General features: G+C 47.7%; 2 protein-coding genes and 1 long non-coding RNA gene across 9 annotated transcripts in view; 2 read left to right on the forward strand and 1 right to left on the reverse strand.

Annotated features, from left to right (window-relative positions):
- mpzl1l (myelin protein zero-like 1 like) lies at positions 1-9,939 on the forward strand. Of its 2 annotated transcripts, none has more exons than XM_086057663.1 (6): positions 1-158; positions 2,306-2,487; positions 2,779-2,989; positions 3,541-3,670; positions 5,816-5,969; positions 6,073-9,939. In XM_086057663.1, exons 1-6 carry the CDS (start codon positions 86-88, stop codon positions 6,166-6,168), a joined length of 846 nt encoding a protein of 281 aa, XP_085913789.1. In that variant the 5' UTR covers positions 1-85; the 3' UTR covers positions 6,169-9,939. The 2 variants fall into 2 exon arrangements, with proteins under 2 accessions (XP_085913789.1, XP_085913791.1); XM_086057665.1 differs by having other exon boundaries at positions 5,816-5,921.
- arhgef12b (Rho guanine nucleotide exchange factor (GEF) 12b) overlaps positions 9,878-18,080 on the reverse strand; it is a 22,987-nt gene continuing 14,784 nt past the window's right edge. For 4 of the 5 annotated variants that reach the window (XM_086057649.1, XM_086057650.1, XM_086057652.1 and 1 more), the window contains 16 exons: positions 17,811-17,968; positions 17,375-17,521; positions 17,149-17,234; positions 16,925-17,050; positions 16,741-16,855; positions 15,971-16,071; positions 15,808-15,885; positions 15,640-15,715; positions 15,215-15,382; positions 15,040-15,127; positions 14,883-14,966; positions 14,097-14,170; positions 13,707-14,009; positions 13,341-13,481; positions 11,200-11,414; positions 9,878-10,536 (listed from right to left, as the gene is read on the reverse strand). In XM_086057649.1, coding sequence (XP_085913775.1) covers positions 10,381-10,536; positions 11,200-11,414; positions 13,341-13,481; positions 13,707-14,009; positions 14,097-14,170; positions 14,883-14,966; positions 15,040-15,127; positions 15,215-15,382; positions 15,640-15,715; positions 15,808-15,885; positions 15,971-16,071; positions 16,741-16,855; positions 16,925-17,050; positions 17,149-17,234; positions 17,375-17,521; positions 17,811-17,968 — 2,116 coding nt within the window. In that variant the 3' untranslated portion in view covers positions 9,878-10,380. The remainder of the gene's footprint in view (positions 10,537-11,199; positions 11,415-13,340; positions 13,482-13,706; positions 14,010-14,096; positions 14,171-14,882; positions 14,967-15,039; positions 15,128-15,214; positions 15,383-15,639; positions 15,716-15,807; positions 15,886-15,970; positions 16,072-16,740; positions 16,856-16,924; positions 17,051-17,148; positions 17,235-17,374; positions 17,522-17,810; positions 17,969-18,080) is intronic. The other variant, XM_086057651.1, reaches the window with a different exon arrangement.
- Positions 11,268-12,564, forward strand: LOC147161297 (uncharacterized). 2 transcript variants are annotated; one of them, XR_015090381.1, is made up of 3 exons: positions 11,268-11,822; positions 11,952-12,129; positions 12,226-12,564. It is a non-coding gene; the product is annotated as an uncharacterized LOC147161297 (long non-coding RNA). The 2 variants fall into 2 exon arrangements; XR_015090380.1 differs by having other exon boundaries at positions 11,268-12,129.

Below are 18,080 nucleotides of genomic sequence, written 5' to 3' on the forward strand. Positions count from 1 at the left end.
TTCACCCTCGAAGAAGACGACGACGACGCTTCTCTCAAGAGGGTGGGGGGGAAAAATCACAAACTCCCCGCTTTCTAACAACACAATGGAGCATAAACGGCACGATACGCTTCCCAGGCGTGTTTTACTAACCGGATTTGTGGTTCTAATTCTCGCAGGTGAGTGCAGTTTGTTGGAGAAATGTGTTGTGCCCCCCCCACCGGGTGGGTTTTGTGATTTCAGGACACTCGACGACGTTGTCTCGAGTATCACGCACGGGCAACACCTTCACGCAATTTCCCTCATTGATGTCCCATATTTAGCCCTAATTAACTCCGCCGAACTCGTCCTCGGCCCAGTTCGATTTCGAAGCCTCGTCATCTCGACCCGACGCCCTGATAGGAAGTGAGCCAGCGAGGTTTTGGACTAAAGCGCAGCGAAAGACGAACAAGCCTCGTTGGCCTCTGCGGGGCGGCACAAATCGTCAAACTGCTCCCATTTCCCGAATTAAGAGCACCTTTGCTCGGCGCTTGAGTCTGTTTTGTGGAGAAATGGATCGCAACACTCGGTGACAACGACGAAAAGGAAAGTCACAAACACGTCCCTGACTCAAGTCCTCGCGGCGGCACGCTTTCTTTCCAGCGGAGACAATCGTGTGTCTTTTGACTTCCTTTTCTTGATTCCTTTCATCCCTAAATGCAACTGCGTCTTTCTGTCCCTGGCTCGTGAATTTCTCTTTTGGACGAATACATTTATCGGGCAGCAACGATCGCTTACGTCAGGGAATCCGCAGCATGTTGTTTTCATCTTCTTGCCTTTCACAACAGCATATTGTTGAAAATGGCTCATTTCATCCGATTGTGCGAGTTTAGCATCGACAAGCTGGCACCGCATCCACAACACGATCATTGCCGTCCATACTGCGATATTGCTTCCAATATGCGTCGACACAAATTGATAACATTGGCGATACATTGCCGATATGTCACAAGGATGCATGGAAATGACTGATGCGATGCAGTTGGTTGTTTGCAAATTGCATGAGACTTATTACAGCAAATATGCAGCAACTGATACGTTTCATATCATGTATGAATGATATCATTACGAACTAGTGAGGATAAGAGATTGGATGGGCAGCATCACAACCGCGGTGGCAAATGGGAATCGCGCAATCGGTCATAATACGACATCGTAAATACTTTGTTTTATTAAAGTATTTACAAACGAGCCTCTGCCTATTTGGGGCTCACGATTCATCGCTTCTATTTGCCGTTACGAGCTATCACTTATTTGCGGCCTTTTTCAAAAGCTCTAAAATGCCACAAGATCGCCGTGCTAATAAAGTAACAATTGGTGTCAATGAGGTATGTTTGTTTGCCGTGGATCAACCACTTTTGTGTATTTGCATTATGATGACAGTTGCCGTCTCAGCACTTGAGGCAACGATGCGTCGCGTTGGGATACGTTCTTATTGCAAGCGGTTTTGGCTCGGAGGCGAGCGGCAAACAAATATGGATTCCGCGCGCCACTTTTGGCAGTTTGACGGGCCCGATAGCAGCAAAACGGCTGACGAAGGCTCGCTTCCCTGTTTTTATTTGGTGTTGCGAACAAAAACAGCAACACCGCACGGGTGCTTATAATGATTGAGTTCAAAGGTGATGTGCATACAAGTTGGATCCGAAAATGTTGGACAAACGTCTCTTAAAGATGAAATGCAAATGTGTTGCTATGTCAAGTTAAATATAATTGAACTGCACTTGCTATCCAATACATAATCCCTCTTCAGTTTCTTGCCTTTGCTTGATCAAATATTTGCTTTCATTGTATTTCATGTTGTTTTTACTTATTTATGTGTTGCTATTAGTCGTAAGTGACACCTTTTAAGTGTAAAGCGTTATTTGAAGACTGCGTGACGTCCTGCATGTCGCGATCGCGTCTTTGCTCGACTGTTGAAAGGAGACCGATTCTGTCCCCGTTCATCTCGAAGACGATGTCGGAATGGCAACAAAATGGCTGGTTGTGAACGTTCTGCGTTTGTTTGAAGGCGCTTTATAAATAGAAAGGACTTCACTCGACTAGCGTAGCATCAACGCAGGTTTGCGTTTGACGGTCTCGACGGTCTCGCGTGACTGAACATGTTAGCGCTAACGGCTTTCATTCCAATTTGGGTGACAACTCCAAAATGATTCATGTGCGTCCGTTTTGTGGGCCGGTTTTAGCGCCAACTGCAGCGCGACAAAGCGCTCGCAGCAAGCACGCCGCGCCTTTACTGGGACAAGCGGATCTTCTTGGTTCGCCAAAGTGATGTTCGATTGTCTTCCAGGCCGGACGCCGACGCTGGCCATCGACATCTACACGGAACCCGAGGTGATGGTGGAGAACGGGACGGCGTGCGTGCTGCGCTGCACCTTCAAGTCCAACGAGGTGATCAGCAGCGACGTGACCGTCGCCTGGAACTTCCAGTCCAGTCAACCCGACACCCGCTTCTCCAAGGCGCCGCAAACGGTGAGTCGGGTTAGAGGGCCGAAGACCTGAACGAGCTTCCGGCGTCTCCGAAGGCCGCCTCGTCCCAACGTTGGTCCCAAATGCGGCTCAGTGTTGCGCAACGTGATGAAATGAATGACTGGCTGGAAAAGTGCAAAAATCAATGGACAGCTTTTCAATTCGTCACGTCAATCGTCGGCAATTTTGGCCTCAATTACGAGTCACGCGGTCCCAACACCCAAAGAGAATCCTGACTTTTCCCTCCCCCCCCCCTCCCTCCCTCCCTCCCTCCCCCCCTCTGTGTTGTGGCAGTTCTTTTACTTCTACAACGGGAACGCGGCCCCCCTGTCAAAGGAGTTCAAAGATCGGGTGCAGTTCATCGGCGACATCAACAAGAGGGACGTGTCCATACGGCTCAACCCGGCGCAGTTCAGCGACAACGGCACCTACTTCTGCGACGTGAAGAATCCGCCCGACTTCACCGGCACGCCGGCTCGGACCGAGCTGCGCGTGGTCTCCAGAGGTGACAAAAGTACATTAAGTCGCAAAACATCTCAGGGCGCCCTCTAGTGCTGCGTGAAAGAATGACTGACAAAGTGCACTTCAGTTGTGTTTCGCTTCAGTCCAACACGTTGCCGTGGATTTGTTGTCATCGAGCGCGCCAAAGTCGGAGCGCGGCGTACCTCGCCGCTGTGCCGGCGCTCCACATTCTTGTGCGTGCGTGTCGTCCGCTCCCGCCAAGCGTGCGTCTGCGTGTGGCGACTCGCTTGAGAACATTCCACGCAAGCAACATGTGAAAAACATCACAAACAAAAAACCTTTGACGCCAACGTCCGGCGGGATTTGACGCGCGTCATGGCAGCCAAAATCCCCAAATGGGACGTCCCGAAGACGGCCTTTGTCATGACGTAGGCATGCCGCAAGAACGCCACGCCTCGAGCACGTCCACGATCGTCGTCGGCCATGTTGCAGAAAGGGCTGCACGTTCACATGATGTTTATCAGTAGCAGCTAGCATACCAGGCTAACAAACACGCGCGCACCAACTGACTGGCGTTTGTGGGTGTTTGCGCAGAGTCTCTTCCTCGGAGTAACATGGCCGTCATCGTGGGATCGGTGTGCGGGGTTTTGGCGCTGCTGGTGCTCGTCCTGGTGGCCGCCTGCGCCGTCATGAAGGTGCTTCACAACCGCCACGATTATCAAGGGTAGGTCGCCCGTCTTTTCGCACCCTTGTGACGCCACTTGCGTCTTTTTTTTGGGTGTGGGGCCGCCATTATTATTCAAACCGCTTGGACTACAAGACTCGTGGGAAGAAAAAAAAACGGTTTGGGAAATTGGGATTTGTTGTGAAATTTCACTATGAGACTAAAATGCACTAAAAGCTTTACAGGTGAACTTAATTGGACACAATAAGCCCCGAAAAGATGGATTGTGGCCTGTTTTACTGCCGCTTCACTGCCCCCCCGCTCCTCCTCCTGTCGGGTGGACTCGTCTTGTTTGTGTTGCGAGCTGTTGATGACGCGACAAGCTCGCTGGCGACTTCCCTCCGACGACGTCGGGTCTGAAACCTCGTTGGGAGTGTCAACGTGTTGCAGCAGAGAGACTGGAAGACTCACAGAAAGGCACGGAAGCGGACGTTCGCGACCGCTTGTGAGTTCCGTCGTTCAGGCCCGTTTTGCAAGTTGGGCAAAAAAGGACTCAACGGTTCGTTCAAGGTCAAAGTTCACCTGTAAAGGTTCACGTGCATTTCAAGCTGATTGTGAAAACTGAAGTTTCTACGTGAATAACGCCGACTGTGATTGGTCTAAAACTACGTACGCCTCTTAACACATTGCATGGCTGCTGGGTTTCTTGGCAATCTGGGAAGCAAACTGAACGGAGCGCTTGGTGCAAACAAATATTGGATGACATTTCAGCCGCATTATTAACACGTGCGTGGCGACCGTTCCGCCGCGGTCATTGGCCATCTTTGGGGTTGCCGTTTGCCGCTCGCTCGCCCGCTCGCATCCCTCTTTTTGTTTCTCAACGTCATTGTTTGTCCCGCTCGTCCAACGCACTAACCCGCTGCACGCTAACTTGGCCTGATCAATCAGTTAAGCATGTTGACGTCGCTCGCCGCTAGTTGAAGTGCATGAAAACGGGTTACACGCATATCTGGGAAAAATGGATGTTGCATTACCAAGAGTGACCTGTGAGAGGCAGCGCGGAGCCGCCACAAGGCATCCGACAGCTGGAAAATACAAAGGAGAAATTTCAAGCTCGCTGTTAGCTTTTCTGTTGCAAATAATTGCGCTGAATGAAACGTTGAAGAAAGTCAACGCAACCAGTTGCTGTTTGTGATGTCACTGGCGGGCGTGGCTCGGGTGCAGAGACGCTCGCTCGGCAAGCAGAAGGTCGGCTGTTCGATCCCCGCTCTCCCCGAGTCGCGTGCCCTTGTGTCCTTGGGCAAGGCACTTGCTACTCGCACTGGAGCATGGAAGGTGCGAAGGTTTGGTGGTGGCGGGAGGGGCCGTAGGCGCACACCGGCAGCCGCGCTTCCGTCAGCCCGGGACAGCTGCGGCCACTTCAGTCGTTTACCGCCGCCACCGTGTGAATGTGTGCGCGAATAATGAAAAATTGGGGCGCGTCTTTGAGTTTCCAGAAAGGAAAGCGCGCCATCAATCCCATGCATCGTATTATGATATCAAAATCCACAAGACGGGATCATCACTCCAAATTGGCCTGATTTTCGGTATGCGTGTACCCGACTTCAGTTGAAAACGTCACCTGGAATGTGAAAACAAGAAAGTTCCATCCATCCATGAATTTATTGATTTATTAATTGTCTTCAAATTGCAGGAAGAACGACAGTGAATATTCACTCGTCGCCCCCAAAAAATCTATATTTTGCTTGCAACTGAAATTGCAGTACAATAATGTCAACGGTTCGATAAGCAAGGACGTCGTCCATTATTTTGTCTTTCTGAGTCTCGCTCGTCTCACTGTTGGAATCTGCTGGTCGGCGGGTTGCAAAAGGAACCGGAAGAGTGCGTGCACTCGGCGGGGGGTGGGGGGGGTGAAACGGGCCAAAATCCAAATGTCTTATGATGTCATCAGCAGGTTGCAACAGAAAGACTGGAAGAGTCACAGAAAGGCATAGAAGTGGACTCTGGGGAATGATTTGATCCTGGAATTTTTGAGACTAATGTGGAGTGCAAATATTTCGTACATCTGGCTTCGATGCCCCGCCTTCTCACCACTCAGTCATTTTCATGTCCCCCCCCCCCCCCCCCCATTGTGTGTGTCCGTGTTGTCCTGGTCTGTCCATCGTGCAACAACCGCACCGTGGCCAAACCGTAACCCCAAACTAGCTGTATAAACTTGGAAAGTGCGCACGCCCGGCCTCCGCAGCCCATCAAGAAGACGGAGTCCAAGCCGGAGGGCCCCGCGAGTACCGGCCCCTCGGGTCAAGTGCAGGTAGGAGCCCAGGGGACCCAAGCACACCCCAGCCATGTCAATCTAAAGGTAGGGGGAGGGGGAGGGGGAGGGGCTTAAAAGTGATGCTCAGCGTCAGCTTTGTTGGCTTTTGCCGGCAATGAAATGACGGCAAGTGTTGTGTTTGTGGCAGGGCCCGGTGATATACGTCCAGTTGGACCACTCGGGCAGCAAAAACTCCTTCCACAAGATGGAGCCGGTGGTCTACGCCGACATTCGCAAAAACTGAAACGGACTGGGGGGGGGGACGCACGACAAAAAAAGTCCAAAACACACGCCGGCAGTCAAGTATCGGACCTCTCGTACCCGGTGCTGTCGGGTGCGCTCGCTTGTGTATGCGGGGACGCCTTTCCTTTTCTTCTGTCTTTCTTTTTTGTCCTCTGCCGTCACTTCCGCTCGGCGTGCGCTCCCGTTGTTTTGTCATTATTGGGTCGTTTGGAAATATGCCGGCGTCAAACTGCCGCACGTTTGGACACGGGCAGACATTTGCAGAAGCTTTCCACATTCCTTCCGCAGCCAAACAATTGTTTTGCTGAACTGTACATTGTTTTAAACATTTTATGACCCGTGACTACGGTTTAAAAAAAAAAAACATCGACTTTTGAACAGGTTGCAATTGTTTGACATTTTCACGTCAGGAAATACGGAACAAAAGTGCGCGATGATGTCACGAAGCGGGAAAATAGAAAAAATGCTTTGAAAGCTGACGGAAATATTTCTTGCGAGCAATTTAAAAAACCGGCACCGTCAGAAGCTACTTTGAAGGAGACGCGTTATGCACAATTTTGGCTTGCCGGTTGTCCGAAAGTCGTTACCATGACAACGATGATGCGAGCCGGCAAAAGTCACTTGCAAGAATTGGAGTGACTTTTTGTGGCATTTTGGAAGACGAAGGTGCGAAAATGTCCACAATGTGTCCCCTTTAAAGAAGACCGCATTGTTCAAAAGGACAAAATGCAAATCTTGCTCAGTCGCGCCCGTCCCTCCAAAACCGTGACGTTTGTCACCAGCGGCAAAATGGCAAATCGGAGCCGCCGGATGACGTCAGCAGGACGTGGAAGTCGTCATAATGATGATATTCAGCATTCATAACAATGCAGTGGAATCTCAAGCGACTTTTATTTATTTACAATCTCAAACTCTTACATTTTAGCGCTAGGATAAACTGCAGATCAACTTTAAACATGATTTATTCAAGTATCATAAAAGTGAAATGCATGAAAACGACTCCTTTGATTATCGTCATGTAATTGTTGTCAAACTACCGGCGACATTTTGTCATATTTCTAACGTCCTTTCGCTTTTGCAAAATTGTCAAAACAAAAAAGTCACCACAAAGCAACTTTTGTTGCAAAAAGTATTCAGGCAACAATTTTGCAATCTGATCTTTTTTTCTTTTTTTTTATCATCTAAATAAATAAAGTAGTAATATTACAAGTGAGATTTGAAAAGCTAAATGTGTACAAATTGAGAACTTTAATGTAATAGACGATCGGCACAATAATACGAACCTTTTTGTAATATTATAAATTGCAAGCAATGCGAGATCGCGTCACTTCATTTATAAAATATTGATACCATCCAAAATGTCAAATGAGTGAAACTTCACACTTTGCAGACGTGACAACCATAATTCTCCTTTAAAAATCTCAGCAATATTACTCGCATAATCAGACTTTATTTTTTTAAATAAATACGATTTGTCAATTTTGCTAAATGCCAACGTAAAATGTAGTACTTTTTCCTTTTTTTTTTTTTTTAAAAATCGGGATTTCCCCCCCATAATATTCACACAACAAATGCCTTTTGTTTTTGCTTGTTGAGATTCCACTGTTGTTGTTGTTGTTGTTGTTGTTTTGAAGTAAACCACTTTGCATGTAGCTTAGCCTTTAGCCGCTCACGGTGGCCTGACAACTCACGTGACCGTGAAAGTCGAAGCATGTCGATGTCGTCCTTCCGCGCCCCATTAGAACGTTTAACCAGAAAACAACTGGAAAATTCATATCTATACATTTGTTTAACTTATTTTGTTTTTATTTTGCATGTTGAAAGTAAAAGGCAAATGTTCTCTTGAGGCGCAAATGCTGTTTGCATGCAATCTACTAACGTGATGATTCTATAACCAAAAAATGCTTGTTGACGTGTAAGCATCGAGCTTTATTTTGTATTTATTTTTAAATAATAATAATATAAACGGGCCAAACGTGTTCATCCTCCGCGTTCCGGTGACGCCAAATTGACGCGTCATCCCCTGTGCGTGATGCGTCACGTTATCGCGTGCCGTGACGTCACGGATGCGTGACTGTTTACTCCGAGTGCATTCCAGGCTCATGAGCATGCCCCGCCCCTTTTCGCCTCATTTTTGGGTGGTCCAAGCTGTGCCTGCAGGAGTGACGTGTAGTGACTAAGAGGAGCCACCAGAGGTCAGCATTTGCATGTTAATGAGATATCGATGGACATTAAGAAAAACGTTTTCTTAAAATATTACAATTTTGTTTTTAAAAAAAAATGCCAACCACTATCATAAGAAAAAAAATCTGCCTATTTTCCCCCTAGACTATGAGAACAGGTGTACGTTTATTACGAAACAATTGTCACAACACAATTTATTTTATTTCAAAAATAGAAGAAATTGACATTAAGTGTTGAATAAAATTCAAGTCAATGTGGATGACAAATTGCATTACAACTTATCAAAAAAAAAAATATATATATATATATATATAATTCTTTAGGCGTTTCTCCACTACGAGTGAACATCCAAAACTCTGAATTTCTGAGAATTAAGTCCGATTTTTAATGTTTGATGTGATTGGTGTCCTTAGCATGTTAGCATAGCATGTTAGCATAGCATGTGAACTCGCTGCTTCACTACTGCAGGCACTGCCATCTTTTACAAGTTACTGCAACGTCTTCACCCAAAAACAACAACTTGGACGACAAGTCGGGTTTTTTTTCTGTCGTTTTCCCAGTTTGTGGTTTTGAGCTGCTGGTGGCTGTATGCGTGCGTGCGTGTGCGCGCGCGCTTGTGCTTGTGCGTGTTGCCGTCGTCCACGTGGTGATGTAAAGTATAAATTATAAAAAGACGGACGGTCCTAGCTATGCTTTTCGACTTTGTGTGTGCTAAATAGTTGTTCTATTCGATAGTGTCTTTGTTTGTTGTAAAATAAAGTACAAAAAAAGAAGAAGAAGAAAAAGAAGAAGAGTGCACTACGTCTTAAATACGGAAGACAAAAACCTGCCCTGTGATTTTTATTTTTGTATTCTCATCTCGGAATGACTTTGGCCTCTTGTTTGAAAAGAAATCTAAAACTGGAATGTTGTACATTTAGTGCCTTTTACATTTCATCAGCTAACTTGAACGTCTGCTTCAGATAGAAAAGATAAGATTCATTTATTTTTTTCCTTTTATGTATGTATTTTTTGATACGCATAATAGCCTGTTCTGTATCCACTTGTTCAAATTTTCTATAAAAAAAATGGATTTCTGGCCAAATGTGATTCGTCTCATTTGCATTCAAAAGCTTCTTCAACAATTTGCCGATTGTCGAAATCCAGTCGGCATTTTCACATCACATTTCAGAACCAAGGGTGGAAATTCCTTTTTTTCTTGTCATGTTGACACTTTTTATTTCTAGTTGGCTTTTTTTTTCATTCTAGGAATACTACTTGGGAAAATATTTTTTCCTTGTCATATTTGAGCTTTTTACTTTTCTCCTCAATAATACGATTTAATGCTGAGCTGACTATTTTTTTTTCTCATAGCACTATTATTTGGCTGTTGTAACTTTTCCCCCATCAAATCTTCACACAAAATGTTTTTATTTTTGTTGTTGTCATTTTACAAGACTTAACAAAAAGTTAATTATTGTTGATTATTTTTGTGTGTGTGACAAAAGTTGAAAGTGTTCAGAATGCAAGAAAGTCAAGCAAAAAGATGAGCGTCTTTTTTTTATTTAATAGACGGTGCACACAAAAATAAATACAACTAAATGATTAATAGCGTGTGAGTAAATTAGCCTCTGTTTGCATGTTATGAAATGAACACAGGATAGAAAAATCATAAGTTAATTTTTAAAGTAAGACTTTTAACAACAAACTTGTTTTTAAAGGTTTGAAAGAGTTTTTTTTGAACAACAAATTTTCCGGAAAAAAGGTGATCAAATTGTCACGTGCAGTCTTGCGGCTTGCGAATGTTTGTTTGTGACGATAACAATAATGTCGTCAAAGCGAGAGAAGCATTTTGCACGCCGTCCACCCACAAGGTTGTTGTACTCGTCCCGTGCTGAAATTGTGAAAATGGCCCCCGTTTTGTCCGCCGGCTTGAGTTTTCTTCCGTGGCTCGACGGCAGTGAGAGGAAACGTTGGTTGCGGAGGCCCAAAGCCGGCGAGGGCGTCGTCACTGAAGCCCGTCTGCAAAAGCGCTCAACAGCACACATCGTTAGCCGTCAGTCACAAGGTCTGGAAAGGACGGCGAGCGCCAACCCAACGCACCGTTGTCCCAGCGGGCCGGCGCGTCGCTCGCCGCGTCGCTCGCCGCGTCGCTCGCCGCGTCGCTCGGCGCCGGCAGCAGCCGCGTGTACTTCAGCTCCACTTCCTGCGATATCAAGTCTTAACGTTAAAAGCGTACGGCGGGTTGAAACGCGAGGCCGGCGCTTGACACCACGAACGAGCAACATTCACAAGCAAAAGCCCGGAAAAAGTCAAAGTAGTCCAAGAACGCGCATCGACGAAGTTCCGACATCAGACGGCAACGTTTACGAAAGAATAATCGTTCAAAAGGGGGACCAAAAAAAAGGTCTTAAAGAAAGGTTGGCGGCCGACTTGACTCCGTTCGTGTGCAGCATAACAGCTAAGTGCAGCTTCAGCGTGTTTACTTTGAACTCTGCCTTCCACTTAAGTTTGCAGATGTCAAAGATTCTGCTGGCTTTTTGTGTCGAGCATTTTGAGGAGTTGCTGACGTGCGGCGCCTTGAAGACGGGAACCAAAATCTACATGTCAAGTGTTTGACGGGATCCTCGCCATTTGGTTTTGTTTTCGGCGCCAAAGCCCGAAGGCCGTCAAACTCTGGAAAGAAATCCAACCTTTCCAAAATGTCAACGGGGATTGCTCAACGCTTGGGAAAATATGTTCTCCATTGCTCTTGTTATGATTGTAATTTAAAAAAAACGAAGTGTCGGAAAGGCTAGCAAAATGTCGGAAAAGGCCGTCTGTGCATTTGTCCAAATAAGCAAGCAGGAAGTTGAGCGTGTTGGCGTACCTTGAGGTACTGCAGGTCGGCCTGCAGGAGGCGCAGGTGAGTCATCAAGCGTCTGCTGAGGTTCGGTCTCCCGCCGTTCTCCGACGACAGCAGCTTGCTCATGTCCATGGCGCCCACCGCTGTGTGGTCCTGGTCCTGGTCCTGGTCCTGGTCCAGGTCCAGGTCCTGGTCCTGGTCCTCGTCCACGTGGCAAGCGACGCCCGGATCCGCTGCGCCTGCGGGACGTGACGTCACGTGAACACGCTTGAGGGCGTCCAACTTGTGCTTCCTCCTTTTGCAGCCGGCGTCTTTCCAGACTCGACGCTAACGTCAAAGTTCGTTTTCAACGTGACTTGGGTTCAAATTCCGAACGTGAACGTCTTCAACGTGACTTCACAGCGACGCCACAAACGAGTCCTGTTTTTCGGCGTAACATTTCTTTCCTAAAAATGAGTTCAAATCAAAGGCACGCATTCAAACGAGCAATTTGCGTTGCCTTGAATGCAACTTCTTGACAACGACGTCACACGAAAACCCACAAATTGGCGGCGTCTTTGGACGTGACTTTTTTGAACACCAAACTATTTTCACGCCATCTTTTGAAGGACGGCAGAAAACGCGTCGGCTGCCGAATCTTCAGCAAAGTAAGGGACAAAGAATTATTCGTGCTTTTCACAAAGAATGGTTGAAAAAGGAAAGCTTGGCTTCGATGCGCTTGACGTGTTGTTTGCTATTGCTAGCTTGATTTTGTGAGCAATTGGGCTCTTTTACAGGACGGATTCACTTTATGACGTTCTTGGCGGGCGGCTTTGAAATGGCCCGTTTTCCGTCGTGCGGCAAATGGAGGCAACGTTGCCGGCAACGTTGACGGCAACGTTGACGGCGGCTGGCAAACGCAGAACTTTAGCTGAGTGGCAAGTGTTGAGCTGCCGATCCGGACGGAGGCCATCGGTACCGAAGAGAATCTTCTCTTTACATTTTTATTCTAACTGTTTCAATGTACTTATTTCCTCAGTAGAACTTTTATCTGCGAATGTCTTTTCTAAGCGCCGTCCCGATTCCCGCTCACGTCATCATGTCTAACGGACCTTGCCTGTTTCCACATCAATGGGCCAGGATCCGGGTTTGAACTCAACGCGTCTTGGATGATGTGCTGTAGAAGTGTAAAAAGTCTGATCTGCTTCCCGCCCTCGTCGTGCGTATCGAACTCAGGACTGGGGCTGGTTCCCGGGGAGGCGGGGCTTAAGGATTTGGAGCTTTTATGATGCTGCTCTTCAAGATAGTTGAAAATGTCGGCTGAAAAGACGCACTGAGCGGCAGAACTGCAGACATTTCTTTGTCACTTGTCCGCAATATTCTGATCAATAAAACCTTCGAAGGACTCGATTCACGATCTCCAGTCTGATTCTGAAAAAGCTCGATTACCAACGCGCGGAAAACGTAAGGATCGTTTTCCAACGGTACGAAGCCGCTCCAAGTCAATTCAAAGAAATAAAAGATTGCGCAGCAAAAAAATGTACGACTTTGTTTGATTTTCTTCCCATACGAAGGAGGCGTGTGTTCAAATAGTTTGAATGTCTGCCATCTTGTATCTCGAGGTCAGGCTGAGTGTCCTTTTTTGGGGGAAATGAAAATATGGTCAACCGAATGAGACGTTTTGTAATCGGCGCGTGCGTCTCGCTTGCTCGACACCCAAATGAGTTTTTTGACGCCGCAACATTGCTGATGTTTTCCAATTCAACTTTCTTTTCTTGAGCATTGCTTCAGACTTTGTAGTGTTCTTGAACGTTCTTTGGAATCACAATGGGTTCTGTTTTAAACTTTAGCCAGGAAAAAACCCAAACAAACACGTTTTCTTCAGGCTCACGTCACATTCAAACCTTATGTTTGCTTTTGTATCGACACGAATGTCTTTTTCTTCAACATTCACATCAAAAGCCCAAACGAGTCGTCTTCTTGAATGTTACCCTTGTTGAGACTTTTTCATGCTTGTCTCAACGTTCCATTTTCTGCGCGGCTTTTGCCACCGTGGATCCATTTGCGGCGTGAACACGCAAGCTGCAGTTACGCTTTGGGCCAGAGGTGGCAGCGGCGAGTTAAAAAGTGACAAACTGCACAAAGATCCTTTCAGATGTGAAATGTGCAAGAGATGAGAGGCGTACCGTTACGTTGGGTCTGGACGTCATCGGCGGCAGGCGAGGGGCTGGGCGGGCGCGGGGACGGGGGCGGGGGCGGGGACGCCGTCCTCTCCTCGGGGTCGTCCTGGGTCATGTGGTTGAAGAGGAGCTGCTTCAGCTGCGCCACTGCAACAACATGCGGCAGTTTCCGCGCTCAAGATAACAATTCAATCATCTTCAAAATTGTCACGTTAACAAACAACATCTCGGAGGTTGATTTCAGTCCAAAACACATTTTCTAGCCTTTTCTTTTTTTCGCTTAACATCTTGTCAAAATCTCTCATTGGTCACACTATAGAATGTCTTTTTAGCATTTTGACTTCTTCATAAAAAGGTTCCGGTTCGACTTACGCGTCCTTAGAGCTTCTTCGGCTTTGGAGGACGAGGATGGAGAGTTCAAAGAAGAGGACGAAGCTTCCGCTTCCACCTCCGCCTCCTCCCCGTCCTCGTCCTCGTCCCCGTCCTCGTCCTCCAGCTGAGCATCCAGGAACGCCTCCAGCTCTTCCTCGTCCACCCCGCGCTCCTCTTCCTCCTGGTCGTCCACGGACGCCGCCCCCTCCTCAGGCTCCTCCTCCTCCTCGGCCTCATCCTCGTCCTCCGACTTGATGCCGTCAAAGGCGTTTGGCGCGGGAGGGGCCGGAATGTCGGATGAGTCTGACAAGAATACGAAGGTTGCATTTGGTTCCCGTGCGCCGCAACGATGATTAGGATGCAAGAATGCAAATGGACGACGTCAACTACCCGACGTGTCGCTGCCGTCTTTGTTGGGCTTGTCCAACGCGCAGTTGATGATCTCGATGGCGTCTTGCTCACCTCTGGCGAAGGAAAGAAACGCAGAAAACCACAAACTGTAATTTTATCATTCTATAATCCTAAAAAAAAAAAACTGATGTTCATTATAGAAACAAAATTACGTATTCGATTTTGAATAGCTTTCAGAAACACATTTTTCTAATAACCAATTTTTGGCCAAAATATCGAAACAATTAAGTAAAAAAAAATTAATAAATCAAAAAAAGAAGAAGAGTAAAACGTTCTTAAGTAACACATAAATATGTGGAACATTTTAGAAATGTTTTAGTTAAAAAAACAACAACATATAAAGCCCAAAAGTAAAATATATTTTGAATTCTGAACAAAAAAAGATATAAAATCCCAGAATGGAAAATACGAACTTAGTAAAGTAAAAAAAAAAAAAAGCATTTTTCATCATTTTTTTTTTTTTTACAAATGGCATCATAGGAAACAAAAAAGAAATGACTATAAAAATCATGGAAATAAAACTTTATTCATTATAAAAATAAAATCTTACAATAAAACAAAAAATCAAGAAGAATCTGCCCATTAAAAAAAATATGTACAAAAACGTTTTAAAAAAATCACTGTTAATTTAAAAAACGATTGAAAAAAACATTTGAGAGAAGACGTGCACAAACAAGACGTTCGACTCATTCTAAACCCTAAAATGTGAAACAAAAAAAGGTTCCGCGGTAAAGCGAAAGCAGAAAGAGTTGTGGCGCTCCTCACTGAGTGGGCGTGGCTGGCGCGTCGCCACTCGGACCCTTGTTGGCCTTCATGGACTCGGCGCACTGCGTGATGAGACATTGCCACCTGCGGAGGCAAAAAAAGGGGATTGGAGGCAGGCGGGCCCGTTGCCACGGAAACGCGCCCCGGCCCAACTCACGTCCTCTGCTCGGACACGCTGTGCGCCGTCAGCTCGTAGATCTGCGGCCCGTTTTCCGACATGGACAGCACGAAGAAGGACTTTTTGTCTGCGGCGCAAAATGGCAGCAAAGCAAGTCGTCAGCGAACGACGCCCGCAAAATGCGCCGGCCAATAAGGAGGCGGCCAATCATTACTGGTGGCCACGGGTCTGACGAGGACGGTGGCCAGTTTGACGAGCGGGCTGAAGCTGAGCTTGGACTCGGCGGCGCCGGCCGCGTTCTTGCTGTGGAACTTGAGCAGCAGCCGCTCGTCCTGCTTCTGCAGCACCACCAAAATGTCCTCCAGCAGCAACGTGTGCACATCTAAGGCGGCAAACGGAAAATCAGCATTCGCGGACGCCATCTTGCGTTACAATTGAGTTGATGTTTTCTTTGATATCATTTTTACTTCTTTGGAAGTTTGCAGTCATCGTGTTTTCATAATGAACGTTTTTGGGGTTAACAATTTGTGTTGCTTTTTTTTCAATGCGTTTTTATAATCCACTTTTTTTTTCTTTGAAAGAATCACTTCAGTTTTGGCAATTCAAGTCACGCGTGCAATTGACGAAATGGTGCCGTACCGATTCGTTTGTCTTTGTTGACTTTCCATGACAGCGGTCCCTCGTGGACCATCTTCCGCTTGGTCAGGTCCAAATTCTGGAGGACGGTCACCATTTGATCAGTCCCGACAAAAGACAAACTGGGCTCGCTCGGAGGCATTTTTCTTTTTCTTTTCTTTTTTTTCTCACCCGCAGCTCGGCGATGAGCGGGTTCTCGTTGGCTTTTAGCGACGAGATGTCCAACCTTCTCTGATAGTCCAGCAGCCTCTTTTGTGGTTGGAGGAGGTAACTTGAGATTTGCGTTCCACGTGCGGCGTGCGGCGCGCGGCGTGCGGCGGCGCGCGGCTTCTACCTGCTTGTTCTCCGCCTCTTTCAGCGCCTGGTTGACGTGCTTGAGAATCTGCCTGCAGCATTCCGCCGCTTTGTTGACCTTCTCCGCCTCCTCCGCATCCTCTGCAAACATCGGCACCATCAACTCGACACGTCGCACAGGGCGGCGTACGGCGAGCGTCCGTTCGCCGCCGCTGATAATTAGCCACGACGGCAATTCCTCGCAAAGCTCCGATGGCTAAAAATAAGAATACAGAAAATAAACTTACGTGTGAAAATGAGGACGAGCAAAATGTTTGATCCCTTAGAAAAAGGTAAATGCCCAAAATGTTGCAAATGTTCAAATAACATTAGCGCGCGCGTGCTAAAAATGCCCCAAATCTGTTAAAAATAAAAGACGATCTAAAAATGTGCCGAAATGTTTTATCATTTGTGGCGAGCGTGGCTGAGGTCGTTCAGCACCGGGAAGGTCGGCCGTCCCCGAGTCGTGTGTCCTTGTGTCCTTGGGCAAGGCACTTGACACGCCAATGTGCTGCTACTCACACAGGAAGGTGCGAATGTTTGGCGGTGGCGGGAGGGGCTGTAGGCGCGCACTGGCAGCCACGCTTCCTTCCAGCGGCGGCTACTTAAGTAGCTCGCCGCCACCGCGGTTGTCAATGTGCGCCAATGATGTTTTCGTTCCATTGTAAAGCGTTCTTGTTGTTGTTTGAGAACGAGAGTTGACTTAAGAAAGTCGTCGCTAAGAAATCCAATTGAAAAGGGAAGGCTGACTTCTTCTTTTTTTTTTCTTACGCGTGCATTTGGCGATCTTGTCCAACAGAAGCGGATACTTGGTGGCTCGCTGCATTTCCACGGGGATGATGTCCTTGAGCTGCAGCCGGCGGCACAGCCGGTTGCTCTCGGCCGCCTGCGCGCAAAAACACAAAGGGGGCGTGGCCGAGTTGCGTTGCGGCGGCGGGTGTCGCGCGCGCCTCACCTGCATGAACAAGGTGAACCTCTGGTCCTTCTTCTTCTTGCCCTTGATGAGCTCCAGCGCAGACGGTTGGTTGCTGCAGAACGTTGCCACCGCGCGGCGAATCTTCTCCTCTTCCTCGCCGCTGAACTGCAACCCAGGTCATTAGAGGTCACGAGCATCCGTGGCGACGCCCCATCGCAACGCCGTAGCCGCCATATCGCCGCGCGCTACGTTAGCGCTCGTACCCAAGCCAAGAGATCCTCTCCGATCTGACCGATGACAAACGTCTCGCTCCTCTTCCTGATGGCCGCCATTTGCTCCGTCAAGGAAACTGCGGGGAAAGGTTTGGCAAAGCATTTGCGGAAGTCAGTGGCTAAAATTCTGCTACGACCAAAACCTTGATTTAAAAAAAAAAACCGGTTCTTCAGCCTTAAATGCAATGTTTGAGTTTGAAGACGAGCGTTTGCTGACCGTGCAGCTCAACGATGTCGTCCAGGTTGGCGAAGATGCTCCTGACGTCGTCCGGGGGCAAGATGGCGTCCCGGCTCAGCCGCTGGTAGAACACGCCGTCCAGCACCTTGAGCATGCGCAAGTGGGCCCGCTCCGTGCAGAACAACTCTGCGCAAGTGGGACCAAAAAAACGCACTTTCAAATATCCGTACGGCCGATTATCGTTTACAACAATGTCACGATGCCGCCTCAAATGTTGAAATCCGGATGTACCGGTCACACGGGAACCCACAATGCATCATTGTTGCCACATGACATCATCCTAATAGCGTCAAAGACACGCGTCAAATATCAGTGCCGCTAACGATCAGTCTCCAAATGCAAAATCGGTGGTTTTTGATTTGGAGGCCGGCGTTGGCCGACGTTGGCCGGCGTTAACCAGCATTGGCCGCCTCACCGTTGATGACTTCTTGCCTCTTGATCTCCTGCGGCGCCAGCGCGGCCAGAACATGGCGGCTCACCAGGCTCTGCCAGTTGAGCGGCTCGTCCTCGCCCGCCGCCTCGCACGCTTGCTCGTCCTCGCTCGGCACGTCCGCCGCGTTGCTCATCTCCATCCTGTGGAAAATCCCCAAAAATATGGCCGCCGCGCCAATGTCAAATGTTGTTGCTGTCACATTCATGCTAATTGACATTAGCGCGTTTCCCAGCATGAAGCGAGCGGACCTTA

Source organism: Leptonotus elevatus, chromosome 16 (genome assembly GCF_054856555.1).
Source record: "Leptonotus elevatus isolate MCC_2025b chromosome 16, RoL_Lele_1.0, whole genome shotgun sequence".
NCBI lineage: Eukaryota > Metazoa > Chordata > Actinopteri > Syngnathiformes > Syngnathidae > Leptonotus > Leptonotus elevatus.

Bases quoted from the DNA above. Each gene is read 5' to 3' on its own strand.
- mpzl1l (XM_086057663.1), top strand. From the start codon at position 86: ATGGAGCATAAACGGCACGATACGCTTCCCAGGCGTGTTTTACTAACC. The intron at 3,671-5,815 runs GTAGGTCGCCCG...ACCCCAAACTAG, and splicing joins AACCGCCACGATTATCAAGG to CTGTATAAACTTGGAAAGTG. The intron at 5,970-6,072 runs GTAGGGGGAGGG...TGTTTGTGGCAG, and splicing joins CCAGCCATGTCAATCTAAAG to GGCCCGGTGATATACGTCCA.